This window comes from Polyodon spathula, unplaced genomic scaffold (genome assembly GCF_017654505.1).
Source record: "Polyodon spathula isolate WHYD16114869_AA unplaced genomic scaffold, ASM1765450v1 scaffolds_825, whole genome shotgun sequence".
Taxonomy (NCBI): Eukaryota; Metazoa; Chordata; class Actinopteri; order Acipenseriformes; family Polyodontidae; genus Polyodon; species Polyodon spathula.
In genome coordinates, this window is record NW_024472312.1 from 51,279 (window position 1) to 66,025 (window position 14,747).

General features: G+C 38.3%; 2 protein-coding genes across 6 annotated transcripts in view; both read right to left on the minus strand.

The window, feature by feature from the left end:
• The window catches only part of baz2a (bromodomain adjacent to zinc finger domain, 2A), a 28,278-nt gene extending 23,354 nt beyond the window's left edge, over positions 1–4,924 (minus strand). For 2 of the 5 annotated variants that reach the window (XM_041241840.1, XM_041241836.1), the window contains exon 1: positions 1,604–1,694. In XM_041241840.1, the coding sequence (XP_041097774.1) occupies positions 1,604–1,628 (25 nt within the window). In that variant the 5' untranslated portion in view covers positions 1,629–1,694. Of the gene's footprint in view, positions 1–1,290; positions 1,695–4,613 lie in introns of those variants that run through there. The other 3 variants (XM_041241837.1, XM_041241839.1, XM_041241838.1) reach the window with 3 other exon arrangements.
• Positions 4,925–6,393: 1,469 nt separating this feature from the next.
• LOC121309010 (prostaglandin E synthase 3-like) lies at positions 6,394–12,822 on the minus strand. The gene is made up of 8 exons (XM_041241841.1): positions 12,656–12,822; positions 9,956–10,069; positions 9,615–9,684; positions 9,328–9,426; positions 8,914–9,003; positions 8,407–8,466; positions 7,855–7,882; positions 6,394–7,668 (listed from the first exon to the last, which is right to left on the minus strand). Coding segments are annotated over exons 1-8 (483 nt in total). The 5' UTR covers positions 12,658–12,822; the 3' UTR covers positions 6,394–7,648.
• Positions 12,823–14,747: the final 1,925 nt, after the last annotated feature.

The following is a 14,747-nucleotide window of genomic DNA, read 5'->3' on the forward strand; positions in this document are numbered from 1 at the left end:
GTAAGTTATCTTGTAGACAGTCTTGGTTATAAATGTAACTTCAAGCACACATATACTGCACTGGATTGTACAATACTGACAAACCCTGCGTTTGCATTATTGATTGCATGGATCGCAACACCCCACCAAGCGCAGGCTCCTAGGGAGGCAGTACCGCGTGCAGGCGTTGTCATATTAAGGCCGTGTCATAACTGACAACAGCTTTGCAAAACCACTTCCCAAACATAATACAGCCCAGCGTGCATGTCGCAGTAACTGAGGGAACATCCCTCATTGTATTAGGCACCCCTAATTCAGTCAACCCATTCCCCGCTAACAACAAACCGTAATCCCTTATAATGCAAGCAGCTACTCCAATAATACCGTATGCAAGCCTGGAATAATGCACGATAGCTGGTACGATACGACAGCACAGGGTCAACAGAATTAAGATTTTTCATTTTTACAAATGCAATAAGCTAAGAATTAGAAAAACATCTGTTTTAAAACATCAAATACGTTGTTTTTGTTACCATCCATCACGCACTACTATGGCTTTTTTTTGTTTATAAAACTGGCATTAAAATGTAATAGAGTCACAATGTAAAGGAAAAAATAAACGTTTGAATGTAAATTATTAAACTTTTAGGGTACCAGGCAAATGCACCTGGGATCCTAAACATAAATCGTGCGTTAAGTGCCAGTGTTTTAACAAAATGCACTTCACCCGGCTTTTCTTTAAATGTTATCCTTTAAATTAATGGTATCGCTTTCTATGTGCAGTAAAACTTCGTTATTGTACAAACGAAATTAAATAATGTGGGGTGAAAACGTGGCCCTAAAACGCTTAATGTTTTCTTTTTTTTTTTTTTTTTTTTTTTTTTTAGTGGAAACCGATATTTAAAAAATTACAGAACTTCCATTAAGAAAAACTTTAAAAATGACGTCTTTTTTAAAAACATCAAAAATGACTAAACACGATTGGGCCTTTTCACAAATAACAGAAACGATGGCCACCCTGAAATCGTACTTAAATTTATTATACACTTAAACATTTAATAAAAAAAAAATTAAAGTCTAAAGTTAAACGCCGTGTGTTCTTCAAAAAAAGAAATGCAAATCTAATTATTTCTTTCTAAAATAAGGCCGGTTTGTGTACACCGAGGCCTTCGCTTATTAGCTGAACGACACATCCACATCAAGGTTATTTAAATAATTATGAAACTTAATAAAAAAAATGCATCAAAACAAAACAGAGAGTCCCTTCAAAAAACTTTTTCAGTAAATTGGGTTTTTTGTAAATCGTTTTACCGTCATAAATTCACAAGTCGTCTTCAAATCGGGCCTTTAAATTCTGCTTTTTTCGGTGAGCAAGTTGGATGCTTCTCTTTTGTTTAATAAACTCACATTGTTTTCCTCCTGCACTGAAGAAATTTTGAAACAGCAGCACCAGCAACCACACACACACACCAAAAGTTTGTCCCCCAAAAATTTAATTAAAAATAAATCCGATCCCAAAAGTTACCCCTGGTAAAGAATAACAGCACCTTTAAGCTTTCGGCTGAAGGAATATACAGTTGAAGGGGGTATAGGAGATGTAAATAAAGGACAGGTCGCCGCTAACCTTTAGGTTTGAAATTAGCAAACATGGCTGGTGCATTTCAGTGAAGCCATGATCATTGAAAAAGAAAGAAATTGAGCCGAGAGGAAGTGAATGGGGCTTTACACACACCGGGAGATCCGTCTCCCCCCCGGGTCATAAAGCCTGATAAATTACATTCGCATCTACATTGAAGCCCTCGATTAGCATTGGTAATATTAATTGATTTATTAAAGACCCTCTCAACAAGCAAGATCTAAATCATATTGCAATCTCACATACTGTATAATACAGTGAATCTATAGTCATCTCAATATAGCAATCATATTTAAACCCTTTATGAGTGATACAAACTAGCTGTCAAACTAGCAGCATACACAACTAATCTATTTAGTTCAAGTATTTTGTCAGTAATATAGATGTGTTTTTTTTTTCCACATATGAAAATCACTGTTGTGGATTTGAAGGGCTGGTTCCACAGATCACGAACAGCACTAATCTTGGACTACCTAATGTAACCTTAGGTAAGATAGTCCAGAATTAGTGCTAATCAGTGTATGTGAAACAAGCCCAAAGTGTTGCCGACTCTGAGATATCACCTTTGTATACCCAACCCTCATGTAGAGGAAGAGATGTCAGCGGTATTAATAAAACAAGGATTAAGTTTTATTCTGCGTTCAAACTTGCTTTTCCAATCCCCACAGAATTCACTGCCCATTGTTTTATATACAGGGACTGGACATGAATACAACACACACGTGTGAAAGTGGTCTGTCACTGACTGCATCGGACTGATTTATTTGCCATTGACAAAATCTTTCTGGGTGGTGATTGGTTCTGATGCTCAAAAACTGAATTACATCATTAATTGCTAAATCGCCTTTTACCAAGATTGTCTGGAGACTGGACTGAGCAGTTTCCCTCATTCCATTCAAATAATGTGACACTGTGACCTTTCAACTATGCAAGCGACCCCATACTGTACATCTATACAGACAGAGTAGGTGCAGCCTGCAGATATAAAAGGTTTCACATGGTTTGAATAGAACAGAATAAAAGGTTGTTCAGTCCTGGCTGAAAAGAGCTCCAAGCCAAAGCAAGTTATATTAACAAATCAATACTGAAGGAGCAGAACAGCAAGCACCCAGAGAATGGATGCAAAAAGAAGAATGTACAAAAATGAAATTAAAATGATACCTGCAAGCCACTCTTTAATCTGTGCATAACTAACACCCGGATTCAATTAAAAAATGTGTGTTTCATTTAATCTAAGACCAGGAAATGTATAACAGGAGGCAAAGCGTTTCTAGATTTCGACTGCTGTTTAACAGAAGCTGCAGGAGCAAGTGTTAGATGTTAAGAGGTTAAAAAGTAAGCCTTGTGTCTACAGCAGTTTTGTGAAGCAGGATTCCCAAGCTGTACTACAGTGTAGCTAATCATCTGTTTGGGACTGTGTCAAAAGCTTTGATCACAGATTTCTACTTGGTGGGTTTCTTTATGAATCCTGGGCAGCTAAAGCAATCTGTTCTAAATGTGGGGAGGGGGAGGGGCATTTGAAAGCCACATGGCAGTTCATAGCAAACTAGTCAGAAGAGAGTTTTACTGCACGCTTTCCAAGATGTACCAAAAATCGCACAGCCTTTAATCCAGGAACAGGACAGCCTAATGCACTGTGGATTACAGAAGACAGCCACACCCCGATGACAAGAGCAGGAGCTCTTTGCAAGCAGTGGCAGGTCACACCAGTAAAGCTGAATAAGGGATTGGACACTGGCATGAATATTGCCCTGATTTATTTGACACGCAATTCTATAACATGTGTATTCTGAAAATACATTCTGAAGCAATTGTCCAACCCACTCCTTTTACTATGGCATGAAACTGGCTGCATACAGCAAATTGCATATTATTATTATTATTATTATTATTATTATTATTATTATTATAATAATATATATATATATATATATATATATATATATATATATATATATATATATATATATATATATATATATATATATATAACCACATTGGTACAGTCTTGGCTACTGTTTTGGGTTAAAATGAAGACACATTCTGAACTGGAAGTACAGTGATAATATTTAAACTGCCACTGCCATTGTGCAACCAGCGTTTCATTATTTATTTCTTTTTTTTTCATATATTTAAATAGGCACCTTTCATCACAGTAGGATAACTCGTTCTAAAGACCCTTTGATAAGACCACTAAGAACACTGTCACTGGGGTGTGTCTCCCAGCAAGGGAGGCTAATTCTATAAACAACAGCCTTCCTTTCCTCCCTGTTATCTTTCCTCGTCTCCTGATCCCAACACCAAAACCAGAACCAGACCACAGGAAGCAATTTCCTCTGTGGTTCAAATTCAGCACCTCACCCTGGGATAGGTTTAATGAAACCGCTTGCACTGCTCACCGTGTCTGCTGCAACTGAGCCCCCTGGTGGACCCAGTGCGTAACTGCACCCTGCATCCCAGATGCTAAAGTGGGGTGATTGAGTTGCTGTGCGTAAATGTAAAATGGTACAAGGTTAGGCTAAGTATGCATGACACCGCCAAAGAAAGAAAGAAAGAAAGAAAGAATGAAAGAGATGCATTCTATAGTCACTATTTCCTTGGTTGTCAATATCACACAACCCCAAGCTTCAATTCTATTGCGTCTAAAGCATAAGTTCTCCTGTTATAATTTGAAATATAAGAGTTAAACTGAGGAAGCTGGGACTGTCATGCACGCCTCGTTTAATTTCTGCTGATCCTCTCAAGAGGACCACTTATTCCCAACCACTGTATCTGACAGAAGAGACATTGAAAAGAAAGAGAGACGCTAATCTGGATACCTTTAGGACACTGGAGACACCGATGCGCTCTGCAGGAAGTGATAAAGCACACGGTCTGCGAGAAAGAGGGATACAAACAGGAGGCGTGGGACGAAACAAAATGGATTTCAATTAATAGATAGCCGTTGAGAAATTAGCTAACGGACAGGCTTTAAAAAAATTAATCTGTAAACACATACCCATATTATAGAAGCTCGGGCTGCAATCCAATGCAGTTTAACAGTGATGTTTATTTTATTTTTTCTTGATTTGAGCAGACGCGTGTTTCAGATAAGAAGTGAGATGAAACAAACGTTTAATCCGTGTTTTTTTCGTCCCGTTTGTGTTAGGGAAGGTCGGCTGGTTTTTCTTTGGTGGGGGAAAGCTGGTGATTTCTGTGATGTCAAGCGGATCAGATTAATACTACACAGCAGCAACACTATACACACAAGCGTTTATAATTGCGTGAAACAGTGTTTCTTAATATCGTTATAATCTATCTTTTTGTTATCGCCACCTTGTCGCAGCCAGCATGCTGGGAGTCAGTTCGGTTATTGTCACACTCCGGTTAAGACCATCAGTGAAAACTGATCTGCCCCCTGATTTACTATCACGTTGTTAATCGTATGCCATTATCCATAGTTACGTGTAAGTAAATCGCTGTATTGTGCTGGAATGTTCTGACACATACTGTAAATCAAGCTGCACAAACACGTTTTATAACGAACGCTTTTGTAAGTCTTATTTCGAGTTGGTGAACCGTGATAAAGTCTACTATGCTTATTATCAGTCTCTCTGATTTGACATTAAAGAATTTTACCCCAGCCTATAGTAATCATTAAACCAGATTTGTGGCACCGTTTCTATTGAATTACTGCAACTGAAATTACTTATTTTAATTATAATTTGTTTTTTGAGAATGCAGTTATTAAATTTCTAATACTTTAAAAGCCACACATTTTAAACAAATAGCACTCTTGAATTATCGTACACGATACAGAAACATACCCAAGGCAATTCATTTTGTGTAACTTGACTTCACGGCTGAATATGGTTTGCACATTTAACCCCTAGTGTTTTCTGTAGCTGCATCTCCTTGTATCAGTTTCAGTCAGGATAGGCAAGACAGCTAGTTGATAGGTTATCAGTTGTACTCTGAATAACATAAACACAGCTTATTCTGAGAACCAATCATATTTTATAAATGTCATAAGTTTTATATAAAAAAAAAAAAAAAAAAAAAAAAAAAATTGATTGATTGGGGGAAAAAAATGAGCTAATTGGGTCGGAGTCTGAATTCAAGTGAGTTTGATGGTCTGAACATAACCCTCAGCTGATACAGGAATCCACTTTGCAGGGAGACTCTGCTCTCTCAGCCCCTATAGGGACCACTGCTGCTTGTGTTGTGTCTGATCTGTGGACCGCTGACATCTCCCTCTGGAGTCCGGTTGACCAGATGTCAGTACAGGAGCACTGACAGACAGGTAACTAAATTACACAAGCACACGCTATACAGCATTTACTCAGACTGTGTGTTCTTGTGCTCCAGTGCCAGCTCCCATCAAACAAACGAAAAAATCTTCATGGACCCCATTTATAACTAACTTGTTTTGGCCCCAAAACAGACAGGTCGTAAAAATTGAAGCATGTAGCTTGGAGTTCAGTTCCAACACAACTTTACTGCCTTTTTGTGGTATTCATAAAAAATACTATTTGATAAACTCTTATATAACAAAAAGCAAGTGTCTTGATAATTTTCTCCCCAAATAAGCACAGAAGAGACAGAGTATTATTATTTTAAGAAATGGTCTAACAGTGATGCTGTAAAAACTGTTACATTAGGTAATCCAAGATTAGTGCTAATCAGGACACGTGAAACCAACCATAAATGGCCACGAAAAATATTTTGTGAAAAAACCCCTGGCAGACGACTACAACAAGAACTGTAACATTGTAAGCAGGAATACAAAAGGGAATATGTGAGTCTCACACAGTTTATTAGAAAGATGTAGACAACAACAAAAAAAAAAAATCCACTGCATTCAACATAAACTGAAGTTCTCCAACCGGCAGGCTGACACACATACCGTGAACAGTTTTTTTTTTTTTTTTTAAATCACTTGTATTCTTGTTCTGACAGTGCAAATACAATTTGGTCATCTAAATGTATATATAGTTCACTTTTTCAAGAGACAGAAGCAACACATATACAGCTGCAGTTACTCTGCTAAACAGTTGTGTAGGTCCGAGGGTCAAATACCAAAATGTACAGGCTTCATTATTGATCTTCAAAATGTTTTCTTTTTGGAAGCAAGAAATGTGCATTGTCAATTTGTCTCAAAGTAACTGCATCCTTTTACTCTGATAAAACAATTTAACACATGGTAACTACTTGCAGTAGTTGGGATTAGCACAATATAGTAGTGGATGTAATATTTAAACATGTTTTATAAATTAATTTACTTAACGTTGCAATTAAAACCAATTACCTGGAAAAAAAACATCAATTTGCGATGGATATGTAAGCAGGCACCACTACAAAAAATAAACTCTACTGTATCAGGATTAAAAAATGCTTAAATCCTACATATTAAAAAGTTTACTAAGAATGTGGAAAAGGGAGTCGCTCCCTTTATTTGCAGTTTTATCACAACACTTAAGATTGCTTATGTTGTAACAACCCAAGAACTCTGTCTTAGATGACGAAAGGATGTGGAAAAATGAATTTCAGACAACACCATGAACGAATGCTACTAGAACGTCAAACCATTGAATTGATTCTGTAGTTTGCGAAATCCTTCAGTTGTTTCTTTTTTGATAAATCAGGACATCAGAACAATCCCAGACAACTTAAATATATTACCCAAGTGATAGTGAATCGTAAAAAGAACAATTGGTTTATTTTTAATTTGTACACTTCATGTCAAACCTTTTCACACACCTTTCACCATAGCTTGTTTTTAAACAAATAACTATTCATTATGAAGAGTCTGGTACTATCCCATGCATAAACAAAACATTTAAGTACAGCACTGTCAATGGAGTTAAGACAGGCCAGTACAATGGTGTGTATCAACCCTCAGTGAAGCCTTTTATACTGGGTGAGAATGGCTTTAAAAGATGCAAGAAACAGTCTGGTACAGCTACCAACTCAAATCTAGTTTGTTTTTTTTTGTTTTTTTGTTTAACAGTTGTGAATTCTTCTTTCCAGCTGTATAAGTATTCATATGTTTCTTTACTCCAGATCTGGCATTTCTAGAAAAAAAAAAAAAAAAAAAAAAAAGGTTAACGAAGGAGGAAAATAATTGATAAAATGAAAACCAATACGACAGGCATGCAGTTCAAACACAACCCAGAATTGAAACAAGGATCACATAAATTAGACGCAATCTGTATTTAGAAGCTTTTAGACATGAAACCAGAATAAATATTTCAGCTTACTTTCATCATCACTATCAGCAGATTCCTCCTGAAGAAAAAAACAAAAAAAAGAAACATTTAAATATTAAATGAAACTTAAATGGAAAACTGAAATTTTGCAACAAACCTACACTGATTAAAACAAGACTGGGCAGGCACAGTTTAAAATGCACAGGATCTCAGGAACAGTTCTAAATAGAGCGGTCTTTATCCTACAGTACACGCCTTCATGGGAATCTTGAAACTTACAGACTTGAATGTCAAGCAGCCTAGAGTGCAAAATATAAAAGCAACAGGTATTCACACACTGACAGTTTCTCCAGTTTATAAAAGCATTAACATTCTCATCAGCAGTTACCACCTGTAGTTAGCTTTTGCTGCAGCTGACGATCTACAGATAATGACTGTTGATGTCAGATATTAATTTAATTAGCATACGTGAAAGTATGAGTAGTCCTACGAGGCACTAGAAAACACAGCATCACCTGCAGTCTTTTTTTAGCTTTCCAAAATCCTTAAGTACTTTGCCGTTTACACATCGTTACAAGACCTAAAAAATAAACTGTTGCTTACATCCTCTGCTCCATCGACATCTGGCAAGTCATCTTCACCACCTCCCATGTTGTTCATCATCTGAAGAGAAGATTACATTGAGTTGCATGCAAGTAACATTCCCACCAAGGATCTATACGCCATGCTATAGGCGTCTACCGTGAAATTACATCAACATTACTTAATGTAACTCAATGTAATCTTTTTATATATATATTTTATTCTAAAAACCAGACAAGCCTATCAGTTCTCTAGACCATATCCGATATTTTCATGCATAATATTTCCCACATAAAGCTGAACACCTAGATTTACCCTTCCGTCCAATAAAGAGGGCCTCCCAGCTGTGGTACTGGCTGAATACTTGATCACATATGACTGAGTGAGCACCACTACTTTTAACAGTCTAGCTGTTCCCTAGCAGTTTCCCCATGGGCCCAACCGTGCTCAGAGCTTACAAGTATAATCAGATCACAACACAAAACATTTAAAATGATCCACTCTAATCCTACAGCCAGCACTACTTACATCTGAGAAGCGATCAAAGCTGGACACTTCTTCATCTGAATCATCTTCCCAGTCTTTCCAGTTATTGAAATCAACGCTGAGCCAGTTCAGCTGTGGATACATAACAAAAAAAGGTCCATCCAATATTTAGGACAAAATACAGCTCTACATATAAGGACAACTGAAAGGTCAAGTGTTAAACAGACAAAACTCGTCACAGTGGCTGCACATGTGTATGTGCAAACAGTTATGTAAATGGACAACACTAGCAATATTCAGGAAATCTTTACTAGAAGCGATAATGTATTGTAAACTACATCCAACATTCACCTCCTCTGACTGCTTACTATGCAGTGAAGACTAATGGTCCCTACACTAGTGCAGAATCCAGCTGGTTGCCTGCTTTTACTTTCTACCATCCTCTGTACGACCAACCTTTGTCTTGTCTTTTGTGACCCTAGGCCACGACTTGCCAGCTTCAGCTTTCCGTAAACAGCACAAAACAGATCTGTCAGTACGTTTGTGTTTGGATACCTGAAAAAGATCAAAACAGCTCAAAAGACATGCTCCTGTTTTAAATTTACAATCAATTAAAATGCTGTAGAGTGACAATAACTCATCCAACAGTACTCTTTATTTGAAGTATGTTTCTTTGAATAAAAAGAACCAGTTACAAAATGTGAACGCGTTGCAGGACATGGTGCATCACCCAATATACTTACATTTGGATCAACTGCATCAAAAAGGTCAAGTTCATTTAGATATTTAACATTATCTACTCCTCCAAGACAACTACAAAGAAAAACAAAAGGACACGTCACTGCATTGTACACTGTATAGGAAACCAGAAACGTGTTACACCTTATATGGGAAGTGAAAACTGCACCAGTAAAAAACAATATAACTTGGCACATGTCAATGAGGTATCAGAAGCTTTCTTTAGAAGAGCGTAGCCACAAACCAACCTAGTTAGTTTACTGTACATTGTGTGTGTGTGTGTGTGTGTGTGTGTGTGTGTGTGTGTGTGTGTGATATATATATATATGAAAAAGAATGAGCTTACCTGAAACTAAGCTTTGAGTTTTCAAAATTAACTTTGACATCTTTACTGTCTTCAACACAAAACTCAATAAAGACTGAGTCCCTTCTGTCATACCACTTTCCAGTAGCTGGCTGCCTACAGAGAAGGTGGAAATCAAAGCACAGGTCAAAATAAAACAGAAAGCTACATTTTATATGCACGGCGTTTAAGAGAAACATTCAAATGCAAGAGAGGCTTGGCTTGAGCTCCGTTGTGTTTGTAGAGGAATCACACTGGCAGCTTAGGGCACTTTCCAGGGTGACTGGAGTAAGTTCAGAATAAGATGTTGACCTTTCAAAATGAAGTGTCCGAACCAAACCTTGTGCTTCTGGGAGCTGTCATACCTCATGTGGTGACTGGGGTCTACAGCACCTTGCATGCCCAGCAATAAAACAGAAAAGCTGAAAAATGTGATGGGCGCAGATTCGTTCTGCTTGCAGTGCCACGGGCGGCAACAGGGAGGCCGAGAAGCTCGTTCGGTTATGCTGGTATACTTGTGAAAAATCCAACTGCCTCTCTAATGCAAAAAGTCTTGAACCCGTTTTAAACTGTTACACATGGCTAAACGCAACTAGAAACAGGAGAATGAACAAAAACCATGCAACCACTGGGGCAAAATGTAATGCATCTACTGCATGGCAACATGGCCTGTACATTAGAACATAAAGTGTGCTGTTTCTATATTCAAGAAATGTGATCACATCACTGCAATGTGGAAGGCCAGGTCACCAGCGCATTTAGCATGCAGGCATTGAAATTATTATGTCACTACGGCAAGTTATGTCCGAGTGGCGGCGGCATCTTTGTGGCATAAATCATTTATCTTGTACAACATGTGCACCAAGTATAAAGCAAAAAACTCAAGGTGTGATGTCATCATTTGGAAACCAAAAAGTCACATGACCCCCAATATGGCAGCCATCTTAGGGTACTGTTAGATTTTTCCCCAATGAGTTCACTGAAGATCAGAATTTGGCAGCTGATTTGGCTTACGAAATATTAGCAGCAGGTACACAGAAAAACCACACGCTCCCCCACTGAAGGATGTTTAAAGACTACCCAAGTTTCCATTACTGCACTGTGACATGCATCACCTGAACATGTGATTACATTCAGCTACTGGCAGCACAGTCCAAGAAAATACGCTGTTCTTTCTTTCAGTTTGAGCAGCTAATAATTATTTTAAAACTTTTTGAACAATGACAGCAACAGGAAAAACGTGATGTTATATGTAATTATTTTTTATTTTATTGATTTGTTAATTTTTTTTACAAAGTTGTATAGCACCTCAAAACTCAAGCTGGGATCCCCAGAGTGATGTAACAAAGAAGTTCAATGGATCCGTCAGCTATTAACTTGATTAAAAACACAATGCACTTGGGCGGGTTTTTTTTTTTTTTTTTTTAAAGCAGGTTTAACAGTATTAGGTTGCCTGTGTTTGCAACATACCGCACATTGAGAGTCTCACACCAGAGAATTCTAAACTCGCGTCGTACCCATGATTGAGATCAGAATAATTAGCCATCACCTACATTATCACTCCTATTACTGGATTCATACAATATGAATGAGGTCACACTGATAGGGCAAAAATATTTCATTAACTATGCTGCAAGGTTTCTTTCATGTCTTAACCCTTACACTTCCAAAGGTTAATTCCATGATGTTTTGAAGCAGGATCATGAGCGATAAAGATTTCAGTTCCTCCTAGAAATACATAACGTACTTTTCTTTGGTTCCAGGTACAAAGGTAAAGCATATTAAAATCTAAATACTGTGGATATCAACCACTAACAAAAGCCATGCACTACCTACCGTCTAAGTTTAAATGTTAAACGATGTATTTTAATAATTTTAACTACATCCAGGTACTCAAATCAAACGCAATGAGGACGGCTGTGGCTTCTGGCCAATAACTGAGCACCTGTACGTGAAGCACAGGCAGTCTCATAACTGGAATGAGACAAAACAGTTTAATATGCTAACTCATCGAAAATAACACGTTATATACATATATATCTCCCATGCCCATCACGTTTCATGCTGAAGTTTAACGCCCTTCACAAAATCCAAAACCAATAACTTAATTTAAGGAGTTAACAAAATGTGCACAGTTGTGTTTTATAGATGTTTAATTTCCGAAGGGCTCATCATAAATCGCCTGCAATCAATTTGATCACGAATTGCAAAACGCGCGGCCGCCTTCAGACACACAACGCTCACATTTTCATAAACTCGCTGTACACATTCTTTAAAAACTATCAGATTTTGTTCATCCGATTTCTTAAACATCTTATTTATCTAATATATATATATATACACACCCGCGAATCTGTCGGGATAGTGAAACCGGTACCGATGCAGAGACGCGGCTAAACATTCCCGAAAAACAACGTACAGTCCTCGGACCCAAGAAACTGACATGCATATAACCCGCAGCACACAAACCGACCCCGAGGATTATCTCTCCAGCAGCTCTTACTCATTAAAAAAATAAAAAATAAAAAAAAAAAAAAAAAAAGCGAGGCCTACCGCCCCGGCCCTCCGTCCCTCTGCAGCCCGCCTCACTAGCGTGTGACCCGGACGAGCTCTTCCCTGGCTTCAGCCTGCACAACCCTATTTAAAATATAATATCCAGCTACAATTACAAAGGCGCGTCCCCCCCCCCGGACCCCCACTCACATCTCGGTCTCTGTCGGGGGGTTTCTTTTCTGAACGGGTTGTTGTTTTGTGTGTTTTTTTTTTTTGAATGAAGTGAAAAGCCGAGCACGAGCAGCACTCCTCCTCGCGTGTCTCTGTCCTCGCTTCTCGCCCTGTGTGACGCAGCTCGTTCGACGCTTCTAGAGCGCTGAGAGATTCTCTCGCATTCGAAAAGCCCCCCCCCCTCTCTTGTGTTGGGTGCCATGGTTACCAGGGGAAGGTTTAGAAGGCAGCGTGAAACTGGCGCGCCGTGTTCGCCATGTGGGCTCCACGATCTCTATAGCTTAGCGGTGCAATGCAGCCCTGTCCTGGAGCCACAATGGCGTCGCTTCAACAACGTTATTTACAGGATTTTTATTTATTTGTATGTTTGTTTCACTTCAACTCGTACTTGATATCATCGATATTCGTTAACCAATTCAGCCAGCATTGCTGTTTATCGAACCAGCACGACCGGTTAAAAGCTATTAGCTTGTTGATCAATCTGCGGACCGGTCTAACTTTTCTATAACGACGAGCTGGAGCGATAGAGGTGGAGACTAAGCAGCTTTGTTTGATGTGTCTGCACTACACCACACAGCCGCTGTGTCCTGCCCTGTCACGCACAGACTCTCTGAGCTGCTTCAGATAGGACAATAAATGCTCTGTACACGCTGTACTATATCAACGAAGCAGTAGAAATAGAATAAACATTAAACAATAAAGAGAGAGATTTCAATGCAACGTCAATTATTGTCTTTCATGTGAGATTGCTAACATGTCTCTCAAAGTGTGACTTGCAAAGATCCACAATGTGAACGGCAACTTCCCGAAAAATGCGTTTCTCGTGTTTAAACGCCCTCGCTCTCTTTGCTGAAATCCACGCATTCGTTGAACTGTGGAGTCTTTCGTACTGTTGTGTGCTGCATACACGCATTGCCATCGGGTTTTATTCTGTAGATCAGCTGCTATTGCTAACGTGGATACAAATAAAATACGTGTTTGTTTGTTTTTTTTACTGTGACAGTCATCAAAATAATAACTGGGACCTGCCTGTAGGAATAAAACCCCTAATCGTTTGAAACCTGGAGTCTGTGATCGAGTCTGGAGAGGTCGAGTCGCCAGCGCATGGAGACGCGCTCTCTCTCGATCAGTGTTAATATCTGAAGCCTTGCTCTCCTCTCCATAATGGCGTGTGGTTGGTAACTCCCGCCACTGTTTCAACTCCAAACACAAGAGTATTTGTACTACCCACTAACACCTTGCACTGATGGTAGTTTCTGCTAAAAAAACAAAAACCTTTTATTCCTTTTCTATTGTCTTCAAGATATTTAGATCATATGAATTTTGATGCACATAAGGTACACTGGCACCAGTTTTCAGATCTGGAAGCCACTGTAATTCCATGCTGACCGGAACTCCACTTCCTCGCTATTCATGTGATGTTTTTTTTTTTTTTTTTTTTTTTAATATAATAAAACATATAAAAAAATATTAAATAATTTAATATAATATTTAGTATAGTGTCCAATTATAATTTAATTTTGCTTTAGTGCCAACTGGTGCTGGTTTCTGCTCTTCACTGTGAACTGCAAACTGTAATAAAGCAACATTAACAGCGATGTCGTTTTTTATTTACGCCGTTGCTGCAGAGTCTGCCTTTAAGGTACTCGGAGTTAAACAAGCTTCACACTCAGATGCTGGGAATTTAAATCTGTTTACTTTTTCACTTTAATCCACAATCCAGCTAAAGGAGACATCTCTCCTCAACAAAAAACAGCACTATATAAATATCATGTGTTATTACATCCTGCATCCACTATTCTCAAAACAGTTTTGCCAAATTATTCTTCAAGCATAATTTCCTTCAGAACCCAACCTCTTTATAAATCAGATTTCAGAATGGAGGCATTTTAAATAAAACTTGTGCCGAATTAAAAGGGTCCTTTTGTACATGTATATGATTTCTTGTTTGACCAGAAAATTACACCAAACTTTTATTCTTTTGCATGTGTTTGGGAAAAGGGAGGAATAACCAAAAATAAAAGCTTCAAAGGATCAGTGAGGATCACAGGTTTGAGGTAAGAGAATCCAA

Excerpts from the sequence above, each read along its gene's own strand:
- LOC121309010 (XM_041241841.1), bottom strand. Across the intron at positions 9,004-9,327 it reads TCACAAAAGACAAGACAAAG|CTGAACTGGCTCAGCGTTGA; the intron begins GTTGGTCGTACA and ends ATGTATCCACAG. Across the intron at positions 8,467-8,913 it reads GCTTTGATCGCTTCTCAGAT|ATGATGAACAACATGGGAGG; the intron begins GTAAGTAGTGCT and ends TCTTCTCTTCAG.